Source organism: Amblyomma mixtum, chromosome 2 (assembly GCF_055824585.1).
Source record: "Amblyomma mixtum isolate Tamu chromosome 2, ASM5582458v1, whole genome shotgun sequence".
Classification (NCBI taxonomy): domain Eukaryota; kingdom Metazoa; phylum Arthropoda; class Arachnida; order Ixodida; family Ixodidae; genus Amblyomma; species Amblyomma mixtum.
The window spans coordinates 280,973,749-280,994,401 of record NC_143013.1 but is presented as its reverse complement, the minus strand read 5'-3'; the positions used below and the strand labels follow the sequence as shown (position 1 = coordinate 280,994,401).

Here is a 20,653-nt window from a genome sequence, read left to right as displayed (position 1 = left end):
GTGTCACTGTGTAACGGTGAAACATAGTTTTTGAATCCAACCATGTGTGGATACAAAAAAAAAAGGAAACCTTAGTTGGTTTCTATTTATCTTATGACTTTAAATCCCAGTTCAATCCCAGGCGCAGAGGTCGAATTTAGAATGGAGGCGAAATTCTAGAGGCGGCCAGTCTACTGTGAGATGTTCGCGCACATTCAAGAACCCCAAGTGGTCGAAATTTCCGGAGCCCTTCGCTACGGCGTCCTTGATATTGCCACGTATCATTGTAGTGTTTGTTCTTTCACGCTCAAGGCTGCTGGAAAGGGCTGTTATCATTTTTGTTCTTTACGCGAGAAGCGACCAGTCTAATCTCGATTGTTCACAGCCATGAACAGCTGCATCTACGTGTTTCTAGATTACTCTAGATGATCTCGACCTTTTATCTCGAAGTTTCCTTGCCGGCTTTAAATTGAACGATGCCGCGAGCAGCGCACATTCGTAGTTCGACGATTGACGAGCACGCTTGTTGCTTACGCCGCCACCGAGTGATTCAGTTCTTTTGCGGGCGCAAGTCAGCCCAAATAAAGAGCTTCGTTTGAAAGTCTTTGTTGCTGTCTTCCTGAACGCTGGACTGCCGTCACTACAACGTGACAATATAGCCTGAGTCGCTTTGGGACGTTAAATAACCTCCTAAAACGAAAACCGAACACGTAGGCAACGCGTGCAGTGGAATGGGCGCACCTCATAGGGTATTCTGAACAAAAAAAGTCACCGCTGCTCAAAGCATGTCCGCAGTTATACGTTTTGTCTACTCCAAGGTCAATTATCACACGGGATTAAACTGCTTGGGAACCTGCGGCAAAGTACTCTCTGCGTTGAAATAATTCAAGCAGAAGCAGTTTTTTTTTTTTTAAACGGGATCTTTCTTATTCTTTCTGTTTTGTAAACGCGCTCGCCGTCACTGACAATTAAATGCTTGCGAGGTTATCGACTCCGGCAAATTTTTGACAAAGCAGCGTGTTTATTTCGAGTGAATTCTTCTAACCAGAGAGCTCAGGGCAGGGCGGAATTCCAGCGCATGATGCTCTTTTTTTTCAGTTTTGATTTCAGTCAGTGTAAATGAGCGGCGATTAAAATCAACCTGTACCCAAGAAGTCTACGGCTGATCAATCGGTGATTCAGGCGAAATATTTTTTTCTTTGCTGGTGCAGTGCATGTGCATGTAAGAACAAGAGTTCGTGTATGAATTTCTTTCTGGGCATGAAAACAAGGGAATTGTCATTGATTTCACTTCACGGTTGCATTTTTTTTTCGCCTCTTTATTTTAGTTCATCAAACGTAATAACGACTCTTGCGCCATTTACATTCTAAAGTGGCTTAATTAATTCGGACAGTTTAATTTGTGGAATGATGACGTGTAACTGCTCGAAGAACCAGTGGACCATCAAAATCAGGAAGAAGCTGGTGAGGCTTAAACTTGAGCGGGATCTGTAAACGAAAAGCACAATGTTAGAAAGTGCAGTGAAAGCTCTTTGTAACTTGAGATGGCCTTGAAATGCGTTAGCAATTCTTTCATTGAGTGAAAACTAAGACGGCAGTTGCATGCTTTCTGTAACTTTTCTTTGTTAGACTACACCGCTGTGATGATGATGATGATGATGATGATGATGGTGGAATTTAAAAACTAACAATGAACGCAAAATTGGGAAACAGCTGGTGGAGGAGAGCATCTTTGTTGTTCTCTATGAGAGTGCATTCTGTGTCATGCAAAACTACGGATCAGTAGAAGAATTTCAACTTTCAATTGGCGAAAAATTCGCCTGCCATTTGAACAAATTACGTCGTTTGATGGGCGAGCATTGGACGAGCATCACTTGAACCCTACACCCTGTATGCTTTATGAGCCTATATTATATTAACCACGGAAGCTAATACATAACTTAACACGAATTCTTTCCATTTATTCCCCGCTCCATGTACTTTAGAAGCGGCTGCACCCGCTGAATGGAATGCCTTAAAGTGTTGCGAATACCTGCGACACGAATACGTTGGTCACCCCTCTTGGTAACTATAACCAAGGCTCGAAATATGCATCCCAACGGTGTCTGCGGACCCAGTGGTGAGATCCAGATTTCAAGCAGCTCTTTTTGTTGCTGTTGAAGGTTCAGTGCTTACCATTGTTTCTGGGCAGGTCTCAAACCTGACATGACGGAGGAGTGAAACGAGAGCCGTCTTAGCCTGCAGCAGTCCTAGTCGCATGCCGACGCAGTTTCGCGGTCCCGCCCCGAAGGGCATGTAGGTGAAGGGCCGCACGCTGTCCTTATTCTCCGGCATAAACCTGTCGAACAGAAATGAACACAAGTTTGCAATGTCCATAACCCCCCTTGGCTGCATCGCGAAACGTTTCGTGACGATGTCTTGCGTGAATGTAAAGCTAGCTTCCTAGGAAATTTCGCTAGTCGCCAATTCAGCCCCCTCTTCGCAGTCTGCGCACTTGCGTATCTTTGGGCTCACGTGGCATTTTCCTCAGTTTCCTTTTCATCCAGCCCATCAAAACAGCGTCCGGTTTAGTCACCTTAATTGACGTTGTTTCATACAGGGCCGTGGTATACGGATCAACAGTGCAAGAAAATTACTTGGCATACGCTTGCCCCTTACGCTTCTTATACAGGAGAACGCCAAAAAATCCGGTAGTTCTCCTACGAGCAAACTAGTGGGGAAGAGCAGATGCCAAACATTATACATTTTAGTATCGAGGGCATCGTGCGATACCGTGCTTAGCGAAATAAGGCGTACTGAGGGCGCATGCGCAGAACGTTACCGGGCAGACCGCTTTAGCTCAGGCACGCTTTTTTAAAAAGTGTGCTTTGCGGCTTTTGCGCATTTTCCTTTGATACCATATCAGCATAGTTCGATGCGAGAACTGCACGATTCAGACCGGAACGCTGCCGTTACTGTTGTGGCCGGCCCGTTTGGCGGCAACCACTTCTGGTGTTGGCATTCCCCATGGCTTACCTTGTTTTGACAACAAGGAAATAGTCGTAGAAGATGATGAAACGTGACAAAATAGCCTAAATCGCCCAAATAGGGAAATAAGCTACGGTAATTTTGTGCAAGCATGCATCTTCTTGACGACAATGCCTTTTTTAGTAGGGAACTCCTGACACCACGGAAGAGTGTTCAGTTCAGTTCACTACATGCGACCGTATTAGCAACAACGCGGAATCTAAACTAACAACTTCTAGCCGCGTTCTCTTCCAGCATACCTCTCTGGGTTGTACTTGTCCGGCTCAGGAAAGTATTCTGGGTCGTGGTGAATGCACACCAAGGGGATGTCCACATACATTCCAGGCTTGAAATGGATACCCGCTACTACGGTCTCCTCTGTGCACAGACGCATTATTCTGCGCAGCAGTAATTGTCAAAGAAAAATGAAGAAATTAGCGATTGTTTCACGTTTATCTGTTTCAACAGGACAAGTTTATCTCAAACCACTGGGCAACAGTACCAGCCAAATAGCGTCGCCTTTGGTTTTTAAGTGACTGGGAATGCGGACACTGTAGTTATTACGTGCAATCAATTATACTTTGGAGCTCTTATGCTGTAAGCACGCATTACCTTACAAGTAAGCAAAAAGAGAGTAAACGGTATTTTAGCGCATTCTCTAATATGGGCAGGTTATGTTGCTCAACGTCTATGGTAGGTCTTAACGGCTAAAAACAGGAATACACACGGTTGGCAACGGAAATAGAGACCCTCTTCAAAACTTTGAGGTTACGAAGATTTTTGAGGCGGTCTGAATCATCTACAGCTGCTAACCTCAATACTTCCGGTACCAAGTTTAAAAGTGTCCCTCCTTTGCGAACCACATCAAGATTCTATGCTTTCAGGTGGGCATATGCCTTCGTTGCGAACAGTAAGCATTCCGTATTAATACAAATATACCTCAGGACAGGGCACTACAACATAGCCCTAAACGGGAGTTCGTTAGGAGACACTGCAGCTTACATTTTTTTTTATTCCCTTATAAGGCAACTGAGGCTTAAAAGTACTGCAGACCTATGTCGACAACTCTAGTACTTCTTGTGCTGAACTGGCTCCGAAATGTTTTCTGTCTCTTCCCGCCTACGTGCAAATCTTTTCATGTATGATCTTTCTCATTTTCTTTCCCACTGACGTGCCCCCTTCCCCGTGTGGCCCCGAATAAAACGTTCTTGCTCATTACTTTTACGAAATTAAAAATTTTAAGAATTGTCTAAAACCTTAATCGGGACTTTAACAAACTTGGCGTTAATGGACACACCGCTTCCTGCAAAACTGACAGTTTTGTCATGCCGTTGTAATGGTAAAGCGCGATGCGAAAGTTATTTTCGTTTTTTTAATAAACTTGTACAACTTGCTTGGTCAAGTTTGTTGATGCAAATCAAATATCTGCTTTATAAAACTCGGTGTGTAAAATTGCTTGTGTTGCGGGCAGCCGCCAGCTTGAAGCCCACGAAGTAAAAACTGAGTCGCAGCATAGCAATTATCCTTCTCTATTTCCTTACTGGCGAACAGACCGCATACTTTTCTTGTTTATGATTTCACGTGTCGTCGGCGGCGACATATACATTCCATCAGCAAATGGGAAGACGTGGCAGGTGCTTTTTTGTTTGCGATTTCTCACGACGGCAATAAAGCTGATCACTCCAGTGGGATGCAGCGAAGGCGAACGAAAGCAGGTGGAGTAGGCGCGAGGATAACAGCGGAGCTGTTTCAGGTTGTTTCAGGAGCTTCATTCTAGGCTATTCGTAAAAGTAAAGAAATCTGTTCACACTGAGCGCTCGGAACGTTTAATTAGGTAGAGGGTTTAAATGTCTTTCCTGATGAAGCCTAAGCGTCTGGGCTCATCTGCTGTATACAATTTAGTCTTGATTGTCTCCTTCTTGCTTTAGCAGCATGAGTAGAGCACCGCCCGTTATGAACGACAAAATCGGAACGCGACGCCGTCATCCAGCACTTCACTGCAGCAGTTGTCACGCTCATTGCACTAAAGAAAAAGCATTCCCCCATTATCACAAAGCTCCGATTCATCGAATCGGCAAAACGAACGCGAAATGCTGCTGATGCTCTTCTCACATATTGTCGGGTGTGCAGATGCGCATCGCCTCCTTGATGCAAGCATCGAGGTATATCATCTCTTGCAGGGCATCGTACGTTATGTCACCCTGAAAGAACAAAAAAAAGGCCAAGTTAACAGAACCTTTCAATGGCTTTGTGAATACGTGTGGGCCTATAATTTCTGTTTCTTCCGTCAGTTGCGCTACCTGAGTTAGGCGTGGTGTGTGCGCGGAGGTGTGTTATGACACGGAGAACCCAAAGTAGAGCTTTGTCTGGACGGCCTAATTCGTAGCGCGTTAGAACTATCTGGAGGACTTAAGCGACTGAGCTCCAGTTCACTTCTAGTCTTCTTGAACTTTTATCGCACTCACTGGATGGTGGTGATACTTTTATTTGTCTGCAGACCGCCTAAAACAGTCCTATTCTTCGCTATTATTTTACTTTTAACTCTCGGAGCTCTAATTCTTCTTTTAGCAGTCATGGACATACATCACCTGGCAAACATTTGTAGCTGGCCACACGGATTAGCACACTTCCTCTGGCGGCAGTAGAACCATGGTTTATTGAACGCTACCAAGCTTCGAAGTGTTTTCAGATAATGAGATTTACGGGCAGTTAGATACTACCATGGAGTGCCGCAGCGGAGGGAGGGTGTATGGTTTGTTGGCTACTGAAAGCATAGAGTTTCTTACTATTACCTAGAGGGAAAGCTGGCAGCCCGTCTATGGGAGTTTGCATGGCGACCCCTCGAGACCACTTCAGCCACCATGGGCGCTCAAAGCATCATGGGGCGGTGAGCTACTTGTTGCGGAACTGCAAATTTTGGCCAAAAATAATAAAAAAATAAAGCTGTTTGATAACTACAAACGTACTAGCATTCAATATCTTGTCTAATTATTGCAACAAACGAGCAGAAAAGCATTTAAGTGCAAAGTTTGCCCAAAATAAGAGACGACTCGTTCTCCTATTGGCCAAGTAATGAACACTATAAAAACTAATATTTCGTAATTAACAGGCGCATTTTTAAAAATAAATATGTTTCCAAAAAAAATGTTGTTGCTTAAACACTATAAGAGGTTTTTAATGGCATTTCGGAAAAGTGAAACCTTTTATTGGCGTCATGTGTCTATGCGTTTGTACTACTATGGTTTTTGCACACTGCGTTCGCGCGAAAGTAGTCTGCGCACACACGAACAACGTTTTCGGAATGAAACGCTTTAGTAGTGCCACTCTATGTTCCCGAAAAACTACGACTGTTCCGCAGCAAGTAGCTCGCCGCCCCATGATGCTTTGAGCGTCCATGGTGGCTGAAGTGCAGCGCCGCCAGCTTTCCCTCTAGGTAATAGTAAGAAACTCTATGACTGAAAGAGTCACTTTACCGTACACTTTAGTTGAAGAGGAATCAAGTTATCGTACTCGACGGCACTACCCTAGCAGTAACACTGACGACGAAAAGCTTCTGCTGGGAATTATAGTCCTCTTTAGGACCACGCTTGGTTTGCCTCTTCATTCAACCATATTTTAAAGGGACACTGAAGACGAATTGAAGTCGGTCTATATCGATAGATTAACGCATTATAATGACAAGGACACCACTTTTACTGATTACACAGCTTTTATAGGAAAGTTAAGGGGCAAAAGAAGCAAAGTGCACCTGTCAATATTACCGACAGATTTCGCAAATAAAACACGTGCGCCCACATAATTTTTCCGGGGTGTACTCTTTACAGTGCCATGGTCTTAAACACGATTAATATTGATTTGTTTGTTTTTTGGTGTTGGCCGCGCGAGTATCAACTGAGGGGAGGGACAGTTTGAAGATATAATTTAATCATCCATGAATGAGCTTGTTAATGTCAGACAAATATCAAAAGAACCAGAATGAACCATAGAACTAATTTTCGCTGCGAACAAAAATTAGAATGAGATGTACTTGGTGTCTGTTAAGGGTTAACGCCTCGTAGCGTCGCAGGGCTCTCTTATACGGCGCACTCTATTGTTTCCTAAATGAACTTTGCATGCAAAAGTTGCAGTTGTCTTCATCGGGTACCTCAGAAAGCACCTTGTCCACTTCGGCAATCACTCGATCCTGGCATTCAGGATGGAGAGCCAGGTAGTAGGTGGTAAACGAAAGAGTCGTCGAAACGCTCTCCACGCCAGCAACGAAGAAGACTATACCCTGGGCTGTTATCTCCTCCAGCGTCATCTCTGGGAAGGCATTTGAAAAAGTATTTGCAAAGTCCTCCATTTGTGGGCTTGGACACTAGCAAGAGAAAGACTTTTTAACGAGACTGTTCGCTATTTTTATCTCTTTGAACTTGTAAAAAGCCCTTACTAGCCCCTTTCGGCCGCCCTTAGCATTTGCAAAGGAAACTTTTTTTTCTGTTCTCGTGCAACAAAAATTTAAAGGAAAGGTTAGCTATAGTAACGCTTCAATCCTATTCTGTTATAAGCTAGTTATTGTAATTAAAGAAGAAGGAAGTCGTCGCGGTGGCTTAGTGGTTATGGTGCTCGCCTGCTGACCCGAAAGACACGCGTTCGATACCGGACGCGATGGTCACATTTCGATGGAGGTGACATGCTGGAGGCCCGTGTACTGAGCGATGTCAGTGCATGTTAAAGAACCCCAGGTGGTCGAAAGTATGAGCAGCCCTGCACTACGGATCTCTCATAGCCTTAATCGTTTTGGGACATTGACCCCATAACACCAAGAACCTGAAGAAGGTTATCGCTCGATAGAAAGTAAAACGATCAGAGCAAAAAAAAACGACATGCTCAGCAAAGGAAACCTGAACGCCACAAATATTCTTGCTGGTTTTGCGCACTTCGGGATTCTGCACAAGAACATTTAACAGCGCACGAGAGGTAGGTCAGAGCATTCACTTAACACTATTGCAACAGATACACTTTTGTGTAAAAGCTATTAGCGCAAGGTTTTATTCACGTTCAATCTCATCACTTATAACCATCGAGATTACGCTCACTGCAGTCCATAGGCCTATCTAATTGATTTCCAATTATCTCTGCCCTGAGCAAAGCGCTGCACCTCTATCCCAACCCTGGCCTTCAAAAGAAATGCTCACGTTTATGTTTAGGAGGTTATGAGTGGAAACGAAGGGCTTAGACACTACTGTACCAGATCTCCCATCGACAAGTAACCAAGGTTTTAAAAAAGAGCGTTGTAGCCCGAGTGAAGCCAATTAAGTGCTGTTTAGTATCAAATGGCCCAGTAGGCGGTATATTCTGTTCTACGAACTTCATTGATTAGTAAATGCTATTAAGCTCACTTTTGAAAAATTTTGTCGCCAGGAATAAAGAGCAATACAGAAGTTATAGCAAAGAGCAATTCAGAAGTTATAGATAGTCTCGAAAAATAGCTCACTGAAGTGTTTGCGCCAAGGTACCATTTACCCAACTTAATTTATCGGCCGCAACAGAAAGCCCGCGAAATACAAAAGCTACCACTTGACAGAAGCTAGAGCATCTCTTCCGCCCAGTGCACGCCGAAAGCCCCGTTGGGGACAGAGCTCTAGAGAAAAGCGAAGCGCCCTCACCTCTGGCTCGTGTTAGGTTTTGCATTTTGCGAGCTTTCTTTTACGTTGTGTGTTTTTGGCGAATAAGCGACTAAGGCTATCATGCGCCAGATGCATGCACGAAAATTTTCAAAGACCGATAAAAGCTGTTTTATTTTTTACAGGTCATTCTGTTAAGGCCAGTAAAGAAAAAAAACAATGTTAATGGCTTTTTGCTGCAGTCTTTCGGCTGGCCGTTTTTCAAGGCAAATCTGAAACCTCGACATTCAGTTTTTGTTTGTGATATCAATACTTAACAACAGTCAGTTAATTGGTATTTATCAATGACATAAGTCTTCAGAGAAAAAAAATGCTACCTACTACGCCATGAGACTTTCAGCTGCACTAATTTGATTTTCCTTACCCAGGATACGTCCTTCTTTTTACATTTTTGGTTACTTTTAGCTGTTACACGCGGTATGCTGTACTGCCATCCAGTGAAATGTATCAATGAAAGTTACGAAGTTCCTAATAACAAGGAGATTCGTCTCACTTTTCCTTTCAGCTTTTGATGTTTTGTTGTCTCCGGTTGCTTCCCAGTCATAGTCTGCGTTCATAAATATCTGAAGGAAATCATCTTCTTCCTGAAACAGCGAATAAATATGCACGCATGCGGAAGACGGAAGCTAACTGCAACAGTAGGTCTTCTGGACTAAACTCTCGTACGCTTCTTAACTCCTGCAAGCAAGCGCCAAATGCCAAAGCTGTCGGCTCAATGTTCACGACGACACACTAAGAAAAATGCTAAATTCGCCATGATTTGCTTTATACGATTCTTTGCAGCTGCAAATATTGCTCAGGCTAAGTGCCGTCGTCTTCTTCTGTGCCTGTTTAATTAAAAACGTTCACATGTAATTTAATGTCACAGCTTTCGGTTTTTTTATTAAAGTTGATGCCCGATTTCTGCAGACGCAGTCAAGTAAGTAATCTGAAAAATGGTCTGTCGTCCTTTGAAGAGCTTGACACCCTGACGTCATAAAAAATATTATACAAGAACAGCCTGAAACTTTTTTGAAAACTTACCTTCTTTTTTGACTCCCTTTCTTCAATCAAGTGGGAAACAAAAGCTCTAAAGACATCGGTGCTCGATTTCGAAGGGTATTCAGGTTGGAACACCTTGCATATACTCGGCATGAGAACTGCGGGAGCAAAACCACAAAATAGGATTTTTACAAGTTGCTCCCCGTTAGCTAACGGCGACCACTATTCCGTAATCCAATTTTCATTTTTAAGCTGTACATTTCCGTGCTACGGAAGGAAACTAGCAGGTGGTAGAAAACAACTCAACCAATGCAACAAAAGCCAAGAAGACCACGAAACCAAGAAAACAAATGAAACGAAGGAAATCATTGTTCTTTCACTTGTAAATCATAGCGAGCACCTCCTGTCCCTATTGTGAGCTCAACAGCATGCTACTGGGCACACTGAATCTATGCTTTGATTGCGTGAAGCTGCAAACAATATTAGGAATTGTAAATGAAATTTATCGTATTAGCTGATTTGAAATAACGTTGCTGGACACGTGTCTTCACTCTCCGGAAGAGCTATATAGTTTTCACTTGCAGAGGACATTTCATTAAAAAAAAGTGCTTTCGGAAAACAAAGTACAAATTGAGCTCCATCTAGTCGGCACGAAATAGGGGCTGTAAGTCTACCCGTAGAGTCAACTATATATAACGACGCAATGCCAAATACACTGACGTGTACAGTGACGTATGTTCGAACTCCAGTGTTAGTCTTCAACAATTGCGACTGATGTTGGACGTGCGGGGCAGCGCACATGCCAGCTATCTCGGCACACAACTGTATATAAATATGAGATGCATGCGACATGCGTTCTTTCACCCTAATGTACTTTTCATTTTTACTGTTTCTGTGTGCGTTTAGAAGTCTTAATCGCCCTGGACAATTATCATCAGCAGAAGTCTCTTTGCCACACGCAGTGCACGATTTTTTTTAATAACTAACAGAAATCAACGTGTGTTTGATTTCCATCCCCAAAGGTTAGCTAACATATATCTGCAAGCATGGATAGACACCTGAAGTACCAGGGCGGGATTATAAGTGTCATAATTCGGGAGTGACCAATCCAAGCAATGAAAATGCAAGCGAACCATCTTGTTGTAATTCTCTAAATGTAAATAAAATGCTTTATAGTCTAATTCAAAACCGGTGTCATTTCATTTACAGCCGAGTAAAATATTCCGGTTGTCAAAGTGTGACACTCCTGAGAAGAATACATTGAATACTCACAGAGCATCAGTACTTTCCATCCAGCTGCGTTCATGTATATGCCTTCAAGACACCTAATTAGCGCATGGTTTGGCTCATTCTTGCTGTCTAACTCAATACTGTAGTTCAAAGCTGCCGTAGTGTCCAGCGCAGTGTGACTGACCAGCCTGCAATAAATGTTTACTTTTATTATTACATCTGTCCTGTTCGTGTCTTGAGGTCGTTTTTTTCAATAATTGCAAGCTAAGTCCTCAAAAGGCAAACATATTATTTTCGCATTAACGCATTATTTGAGTGAACTTGTCTCCACAACAAGAGCTGTCATTTATTCGAACGATGTACAGCCGCTGCCAGTGAGTCGAATTTTTCCGGTTTATATCTGAGACTGACCTGTGACAAACCATTCACCAATACACTCTATAAACCTTTACTTCGTCGCTCAACGTTTGTTACCAGGCCCGACGATTGATACTGCATGCACTGAGCTCTGGCTTCATAGCTCCTGCTTCGAATACTTGAAAAGAATGGAGCGAAAAAACAATCCTTTCGAACTTTCGCTCCTGGTATTAGTTTGTTATTTTTGCACAGCAGTGTTTTACGAAAGCGATCGCAGTTGGTGACCAGTCAGCACACGCAAAGAAACCAGTCACATGAGCCGAGGAGGCGTTATGTATGGTAGTCATCGTGACTGCCCAAGCAATGTCCCATTCACTCATATATTGCAATTACCTACGAGAGAATGGCTAAAACACTGCACTATTGCGAACCATTATTACAAGCGAAGACAAACATAGTGAACGTGTGAATGTGGCTACTTCAGTGGAATCAAGGTCTGGAAACCATATACGGTGTCATTGACTCTACTTATCACATGCTTAGCACAGCAGAAGTCACTCACTCGTTGAAGTTCACTGGCTTGTTTTTCTTGGCTGCGTCAACGATACGATTGGTCATTCTTTCAGCAATGATTTTGATCTTGACCACGATCTGAAATGCGTTCGCTTGTAGAAAATTGCCGGCTTTTATAAAGCAGGTGAACGCTTTGAATGAACCATACTTCCCGGGGAACAGTACTAAAAAAAAGTTGTGTCGACAGCCTCTGGCAAGCCGTTGCAGTTTGAATATAGGAGAACAAAATTCAAGTTCTCGTACACTCTTCCGTTTCACGTTTTCATTTTCATAGGCACTTAGGGATTTTCCAGCCAATGTTTTGTTAATTTGTTGACACGATGAAATTGAAACTGCGGAACTCGGTGTCTTCTTCAGCCCTGCTGCAGTAGAGCGTCGTACACTTCACACATGTTACAGCGCACCACGTCATGCTAAACTGAAATTTCTACAGTGCCTTCCGATCTTTTCTTTCTATCAAATGATCTCAATTATTAATCATGCACAACTATATGAATCTTGTTTTCTCATCGAGACCTTACACAGAGAACACTTTTCACTTTATTTGCGTATGTTAATCAATATAAACAAGTTCAAACTCGAAACTATAAGACAGTATAAGAAATAAAGAAATATTACACACGAAACGAATTTTACTGAACATTACCCCAAGCATAAATGAAAACCTCTGCCCTACAGAATTCACGTCTTTTCTATCGGAGAACTTTCTACACATAAGATGCCTACCGCTCTTAGCCTGGTGGCCGTGAGCGCTGGCGTGAATATGCTCCTTGCTTTCTTCCACTCCTCGCCTGAGAGAGTCAGAATTGACTTGCGCCAAAGGTCGCTCCCAAAACGCTGAGCCTCCTGCAGAAACGATCAAAGCCAATACGCAGGAACACCGCAAGAAGTCAATGAGCACCCGTGCATGATTCATTACTTTTATCAATTTGCGTCATAGTTTCAACAGGATTCCTGGTGTCAGATTCTTGTACATATACCCGGGACTTGTCTCTCCTTCAGGAGAATCTTAAGGTGTGTTCGTAATTCCCAACGGCGCACATCCATCACTACCACAATTAAGTCCAGTTTTTAAGTTATATATTGAAATTGCCTGTGCCGTAGCGCCGCTTTATTAAACACCTAACCACGCATTTTGTTCTTCAACAACGTTTGCAACCGTGACCCCTAAAGAGCTGTTGAAAGTCACAGTAATTTTTAGCCTTTGGGAACAGACGGCATCTCGTCGCGAAAACTTTTCATTCCCCATGTCTATTTCAACCAGACTGGTCAAACCCCAAGGGTTTGTTGAAACTAGTTTCGTGACCTGGTTTTTGTAAAGCAGAACAGCGCTTAAGAGGCACCGCTTTCAAATGGAGGCGCTCCCTGGGCACTTATCTAATAAATACATCTCAATTAAATTGAAAAAAAAAGAACTGCACCAGCCGTTTTATATTTTTATATATTATATTTCATCGCGTGAAGTAGTTCATTATCTGCCCTTGTTCTAAACAACAGCAATGAGCCGCGATTTTAATATGTGGCCTTCAATGGAAGGATTATATTCTGGGGGACACCTTTAATCTCGTTTCAGCATTCATAAAGCCGTCAGCAAAAGTCTGCGGGATGCGTATGCTCAAAGAATAAACTTATTTTAGTGGCGCCTCGCTACTCACACCAGAAAATGAATAAATTTGGCAGAGACACTTAAGAGTCTTTGCGTAAGGATTACGAAAATATTACTGTCAGGTGGTCGAAATTATCGACTAGGGCGTCCCTCTTAGCCTAGGTCGCTTTGGGATGTTTATCGCATAAAACCAATCAAAATATTCCCTATTCCCTTCTTCTGAACACAATAAAACCTACACACATTTCTCACTAAGGAAGTTTCAAAGCAGGACTGCCTTTTACCTCCGTGCGCAAATAATTAGTTTGCTGTGCTGTTAAGTTTCTCCCTCCCCGAATAGAGGGTCTTAGATGTCGCTATTAAAGCTAAGTGGTGAAAAGCACTTTAGTAAGATAACAGGACAGCGTCCGCATTCTTTAAACGCTCTCTTGCAGCGCCTCTACGCTCAGTGAAGCCTGCGCAACCACTCCCACTTTTTCGATAAGCCGTACGGCACAAAGCATTGAGCTCTTGGAGTCGCTGTTGGTTTGCTCCAGACGCTCTCGTTAACGCGACGACAGTTTGCGAAGAATCAGCCAACATAACTTTTTTAGCTTTTTCCCCGACGGCGACCAAAATTCGAACAGGATTTTGCTTTGCGCTGCTAATTGCTTTATTATGCGCCTGCAATTTTTTATGCATTCTGCGCTTTATGCTAGCACTGCTTGCTTTCCCACTATTAGTTGTTTTGCGGCTTTTGTGAGGATACTGGTATAAGAAAGGAACAGGTCCAGGACTTCTGTCTGCTGCACTCCAACATGAGTTTGGGCCGCTCCACTACTAGTTAAATGGTCTCGGCAACCTTATCTTTATACGCCTATTACAAACAGGCTTTTCGTACAGCGCAGGAGTGTTTTGTGTATGGTGTGCAGCCTCTTTAATTTTCTTTTTATTTAATGGACATCCAATGAGAAGCTCTTGCTGGAAAGCGGCACCGGCTACCATTTTTAGCACAGGGAAGAAATAGGAATGCAACTGACCGTACAATGTTGAATAAAACAGCTAAAACACAATACATAAAACAGAGTACAAAATGAACGAGAAAGAAATCAACAATAAGCAGAGGCGTAATGACGCATTAAGTACATGATCACAACGAACGAAGGTAATGCGAAAAATCAATTGTGAGACTACCATTGGAGATTTCAACAAGTAACGAAAACACACCAAGGAAAACCTTGTTGAGTCCAAATGAAGGCAGTTAGGTAGTGAATCTATCGCATATAGTAAATTCCAATGATGTCGCTCTCATCGAAGAAAGGTTGTTTCAGCGCCATTATGGCGCCTTTCTGTATCGCAAGTGTCGGCCGTGGACTAAATAGCGTTTGAACACTGAAAGGCCTTTTGTAGGTGATCAAGTCTCTAGTGAGTTATGTCCTAAAAATGTGCATAAATTCTCACCGATCTGTCTGAAAAGTTGCGGAATTTCGTAACCATAACATCTCGTAGTATCTCGGCGTCACCCACCACAAGAGTCGGTGCGATACCTTGGTAAGAGCTGTAAAAAGGGAAACAAGTATAGTTACTTATATCGAAAACAAAAATGAGCAACGCAACATAGCTTTCTGATCTATTGAAAGCAACCGTAATACAATCTAGTATCGAATGATACTAAGTTCCGGAATGACTGTTTGAAACCCTAACAAGCGAATAATTTTAAATAAAAAGTATCTCATAAAATCCTGCTCAGAACACGCCTCTCGTAAATTAAGATGACATCAATATTACTCGCAGGAACAAGGGTCCAGCAGTGCCTTTACCCTGCTTTATCCTTTTTATCCTCTTTTGCGTCCCGTCGACAGTGGCTTATCCAGGACATTTATCTCAAGACTTCTATGAGGCGGAATCCAAAAAACAAGTTATGGCTACCAGAAGTCCATTTTCACTAGGGTAGTTTCAAGTCGTTTCTGCTCAGCCTTTGTGGGGCTCTACGGCTCCTTTTCAGCCATTCAAACTGCGTGCGTGCTTTTCCAGCCGTCTTCTTTCTTACGCGTGCAGCGCAGCTGTGCATTTCCTAACTGTTGCTAGCGACATGTAGCTTGTCATAGCTGGTACAATGACTTGATAAGGGGCATTCCGACGGGAGCGCTGCTGGGGCGCGTTCACGCTATCGGCGGCTACCGCGAGCCGTCGGGATGTGTACACGCGCTACGGGACAGTACATTGCCAGGATGAAGATAGGAGATGGAAGTGGAATCCTCGAAGAGGGAATAACTGTTTGCCGTGAGTGGCTGCTATGCGAACAGCCTGGTTTCCTGTATCGCTTCGAGCCCTATCTCTGCCTCTTCGTCCCACTCGCGTCTCAGTGTGTTTCTGTTCTGCCGCGCTCAGGTGTTAGCGCCCGTTCTGTTAGTAGCTTTAACATTGCGCTAACGAGAGCAATTGTCACGTGCCCTGCACCGGGGCTAAATTCATGTAGTGCCTCATTGCAAGCATTGGTTTGGTCCGGAACAAGCCGGTGTCTATTATGCCGACTGTGGGTGTGTCCCACGTCAGGCTGAATCATGGCTCACGGACCCCGTTCCCAGGAAGACGAGGCCTTCAGCGTTCAGTCGTTGTGTCTTGAGTGTAAATACATGAAATCCTTTGAAGCTATCAGCAATATGCCCGCATTTCTCAGAGCTGTTCACTAGTAGTAGTCGCAGAATTCGCATCCAGTTCAACAAACCACGACGTGAATTTATGAAAGCGTACCTCTAAATTATCATGCTTGCACTGGCAGGCAATACTTAAGCTCCACAACTGTGAGTGATAGGTTATAGGGGCTAGAGTAAAGACCTCACTAATTGGCTACCTGTAAAGCTCGTAGGAATCGCTTAGGATCCTCCTTACATGTTGAAGCGTCATTTGATTTGATGATTAATCTCACCTGGCCACTTTCCTAGGACGCAGCGAGGCTTTAGGTTCAATTTCAAAATCGGAACCCTTACAATTACCGGAGTAGCACGCTTCAGTATGAGCATGATTATCAGCGCAGTATCGACGGGGCTCCAAAACCGACGTATCTCATTCACGAACCGACTAGACTTCGTTCACTCTATTTAGCTTTGTCGGAACAGTTACAAGAGAGGTTGCTTTTGAAGCTTAAGGGTACCGAAAAGCTTAAGGGTACCGAAACTAACGACTACCAACAGCCTTCCATGGCGATTTAGGAACTAAAACCACTTAAATGAGACAGATTTGGGGCAGTAAACAGTTACCCTACCCTCCCGTGGTACATGAGTCGTTATAGCACCCTCGTCTAAACTCTGTATTTATATAACTAATAATGCAGCTCTGATCACTTACCCATAAACACGACCATGGCGTTTGTAGGTCCGGAGGAGCACTTCATTCAGTGGCTGAAAGGAAAATCAAGGGATTTACGAGGTCAGCCGGCAGAATTAAAATGTCCTTTGTCATCTTTCTGAGTTCTTACAGTGTTGGAGCACTTCACAAAACGTCAGCGCAATGTTATGAATTAGTATACTTTCTATGTTCTCATGCCCTCCTTGAGAACACTAGACCTGAACCGTTTTCGTTCATGACAAGCTGTCGCTTTTAGCAAATTGTATACTGAACGCATCACGCGCAGTTTTTCGATAGGCAAAAATCATGTCAACATTCTCAACTGCCATATTACCTGAAATCATACTTTGGCTTTCATTTCATTTTGATTCGACAAATGAGTAGCTGAAGAAATAGGCTGTTCTTTTTAGGCAGCCGAAGGTCATATCACATGTGCCATGCTGGCTTGCAGCGCTTTTTAAGCTTTCAGACAGCTGCAAATATCAATTCTTCAGCGAGACTATGTTTCTTCTGTGGGGAAAGTGGAATTCTCTAACTTACCTTTGTGAACATGTCGTATGAGAAGCGCAGATACTGCCAAAAAGTAAGATGCGCGATGCCCTTGTCATTCCAGAAGGTGAAAGTTTTCCTCACCCACCTACAATAGAAAGCCACTTCTCAATTTCATGAAATGTAATAAGCCTGTTTTATGTGTCTCTGCGGACACGTTCGTAAATTTAGCGCGCAAATCCGTGGTACGCGCGCTAATTAACTGAGTTTCCGAAATATCTATGTGCAATTTTTCTATCTCCTCATCCCAGTAACCTTCAACCTTAATTTTTGCTTATATGTCTGCCACTCATAGAAAAGGTACTCCGAGTGGGATGAGAGCATAGTATATTATTTAACATTTCGCTGCAGCACACGATATACGAGAAACGGTGTAGCGAAGAGTTCCTAATTAACACCATCCTCATAGGTTCCTTAACATGCACTGACACTGCGCACCACAAGGGTGTCTGTGTGCTTTGGCTCCACCGAAACTCTCAGCCGGGTTCCAATCCCACGTCGTTGGGTTCTGCAGCCGTACACCACAGACACTGAGCTACTGCGGCAGTTGAGCAGAATGAGATGTTTCAGTTCGCTCTCGAAGTAAGCATCGTTTAACGCTAACAATACCGACCAGAGTGGACGTTGGGTTCATTACTTGCTGTCCATCGCATCAGTTTTATTTATTTATTTAATTAAATTTACATTTGTCGCTGGACAAGCTGGTATCCATTATTGAACAGACATGGGCGGGGTAATGGGCTCATTGTGACTTAACTGAAAGAAGTCAAGAAGTCAACAGTCACTGATACCATGGAAAGCATAGGAGAGGGCTTTTTTTTTTTGTGGTATTGATCAATGGAATATTGGTAGCGCACTCAAATTACCTGAAAGATATATTTTTAGAAAGCAGAAGAAAACGCAACCACCTTCCGGTCCTCATCTTCCTATCCTTGTCTCCTGAATAACTTAAAGAGGATCTTGGGGCTGTGAGTCAAAACACCAGTAGCATAAGAGGGTTCTCGCGTAGCTACCGTCATGACCGTTCTGTTACGTTCCAGATGGTTCTTGGAATATAGCAGAATGTTCCACGTCGTCCACCGTTATGGCGGGGGTGACGCTGGCGAACACTGTCAAAGTTAGGTTACGCGCAGCACAAATGCATTCAAAAGTACACAAAGTTGGGCAGCCTGCCCCGTAGCTCAGTTGGTAGAGCACCATACACTATATGCGGTGGTCGTGGGTTCGAATCCCAGCGGCGGCATGTGGTTGCTGTCTAACAACTACGTAATCAAATATATTTCGGTAGAAAAACCGTTACATTAGTAATTTCAAAATTGATCAACGCCACAAATCAAGAAAAAAATCCCACCGTATATTTTCCATACTTTTAATGACTGTTGGCTTCTTTAATTTGTAGGAATTATGTTATGCAAGCGTTCGTAACGCCATGTTTGGAGTGCATTGAGCAGTTGCACTAACATTTCATGGCAGCTGAACAAGCACTAATTCAAACGTATTGGTATCTGACACCTGCACCCAGCAACAAATGTTGAACTAGGAAAATCACACACCAAGATACAGTTTCGCTAGCCACTTGCTCTACCAGCCTTATTCTGTATCATGTTATAGCTGACTGCAACGCGGAGACTGTTTTCGCTTCTAGCTGAAGAAACTTCAGTTAAACTTACCACAACAATAACGACGCCGCAAACACCAGGAATGTGACGAATGCGTAAAGCATGGTCTGTGCTCGTGCACCGCAGACACTAGATGGCGAGGGAATCACTCAATCACTTTGTACAAGCTTCTTTAGTTTAAAAGACTGGTCGATATTTAGGTCGGTTGGCTTCCTTTCACACGTACGCTCACACCAGTACGGTCACCAGAAGTGCTGAATTCGAGAGACGTACGTCGCACAGCCGGTCTTTGGAGGCACACCAGATGGGTTAGCCCGCGCCAACGAGGCCCAAAATAATAACTAATAAGCAGCCAAGATAGCACGGCTCTGACGTTGTAGATAGAAAGAGGAGAAGCTGTTTTCGAGGCTCGGTCAGGAATGAAGGCCGCTCTATCGCGCCATGCATTGTGATAAATTAGGACGTAGGGATGAGGGGAGAAAGACTGACCCTCTTGCTCGCTGCAACCAATTGGCTCCAATCATGGCCAAGCAGCGGCATACGTTGCCTCCGACGAGCAGGGAGGGAAAGACCACGGCTGGAATCATACGTGTCCAGTCTGCTGAGAGAGGCGTCAGTGATGCCTATACAGGAAACGAATATGGTCCAAACTTGCGTATGATTGTTATTTGTAGCGATAGGCTCGTGAATGCTATGGCTTCTATATCCTGCATGATCTTTATTTTTAGGTTGTGCACAGCCAATGTGTCTGCTTTATACAATTCTTGGGTAACACTTCAAAAGGTATTGAGATCCATTTAGCCGTTTGCATGTTCGGGCGATTAGGATTTATGCATTTTCAAAAAACACGGGTTCGACAGTTTTTATTAGGACCGTCTAGATTGCCACACTTAAAGGAACTGTCAGGACAAATCGAAGTTTCTTTGTATTTATAAATCACCTCAGTCTAGTGACAAAGGGAGCGTTTGTGAGTTAGCAAAGCAAAATAAAAGAAGTGAGAGATGTTACCACCACCGGCAAATTTATCAAGTGGAGTGGCTGGACCCAGGTTTTTACAAATGTGTCCCGGAGGCGAGCTGACGATTCAGTCTACTCAAAATGGCTTTCACGGAGTCCTTTATCATGTACGCATGAAGAATTTGAATCATATCGCGCGAAAATTGTTGCATGCTAAATTCCTAACAATATATGCGTATTTTATTCTAACAAACATTAGCATATATCCACTAAAATTCATTTAATCGATTTTTACTTACAAAAAAAGTTGGAGGAGTTGTTTTTAGTGTCCTTTAAAAGCCTGTACGCGCCTTGAAAATTAGGATCAGTGTATATGGCATTCTTGCTTCTAATAACTTACTGCCTTGAATGTGTTCACACCTCCCACTAGCAGAATTTTAATTATCCATCATGCCATAACGCTTATGGTCGATAACTGATCAAATTTATTGGTGTCTGAATCTGAACTAGCATTCCTTGTTATTTAAAAATTACAAGTAACTTTGTATTCTCCTTTACTATCTTTGTTTAACCACTAGAAGCCCTACGTGAATCGTTGCTGTTTCATGCTTGCTGGCTCTTGTTACATAGTTTCTATTGGACACACCACTAGGCTTGTGGCTACTTGTCCAAACAAAGCCTGCGGCTCATGTAGAGTAGCCTTATTTGAGCACAGTTCTAGGCTTTTGGCTGTTGGTTCAATCAAAACCTACGTATGTTTAACACTGTATGTAAATAGAAAAGTTAATGGAAACGCTTAAACA

General features: G+C 43.3%; 1 protein-coding gene across 1 annotated transcript; it reads right to left on the bottom strand.

The window, feature by feature from the left end:
• Nucleotides 1-1,087: 1,087 nt before the first annotated feature.
• Nucleotides 1,088-19,270, bottom strand: LOC149364167 (cytochrome P450 3A41-like). The gene is made up of 14 exons (XM_089574149.1): nt 18,945-19,270; nt 17,266-17,362; nt 16,726-16,778; nt 14,839-14,935; nt 12,519-12,638; nt 11,782-11,870; nt 10,905-11,050; nt 9,675-9,790; nt 9,145-9,235; nt 7,130-7,287; nt 5,098-5,186; nt 3,246-3,383; nt 2,155-2,317; nt 1,088-1,467 (listed from the first exon to the last, which is right to left on the bottom strand). Exons 1-14 carry the CDS (start codon nt 18,995-18,997, stop codon nt 1,375-1,377), a joined length of 1,503 nt encoding a protein of 500 aa, XP_089430275.1. The 5' UTR covers nt 18,998-19,270; the 3' UTR covers nt 1,088-1,374.
• Between the last annotated feature and the right edge of the window lie 1,383 nt (nt 19,271-20,653).

Excerpts from the sequence above, each read along its gene's own strand:
- LOC149364167 (XM_089574149.1), bottom strand. The coding sequence starts at position 18,997 with ATGCTTTACGCATTCGTCACATTCCTGGTGTTTGCGGCGTCGTTATTG. Across the intron at positions 9,791-10,904 it reads ATGGAAAGTACTGATGCTCT|TTCTCATGCCGAGTATATGC; the intron begins GTGAGTATTCAA and ends TTGCTCCCGCAG. Across the intron at positions 1,468-2,154 it reads AGACCTGCCCAGAAACAATG|ATCCCGCTCAAGTTTAAGCC; the intron begins GTAAGCACTGAA and ends TTTCGTTTACAG.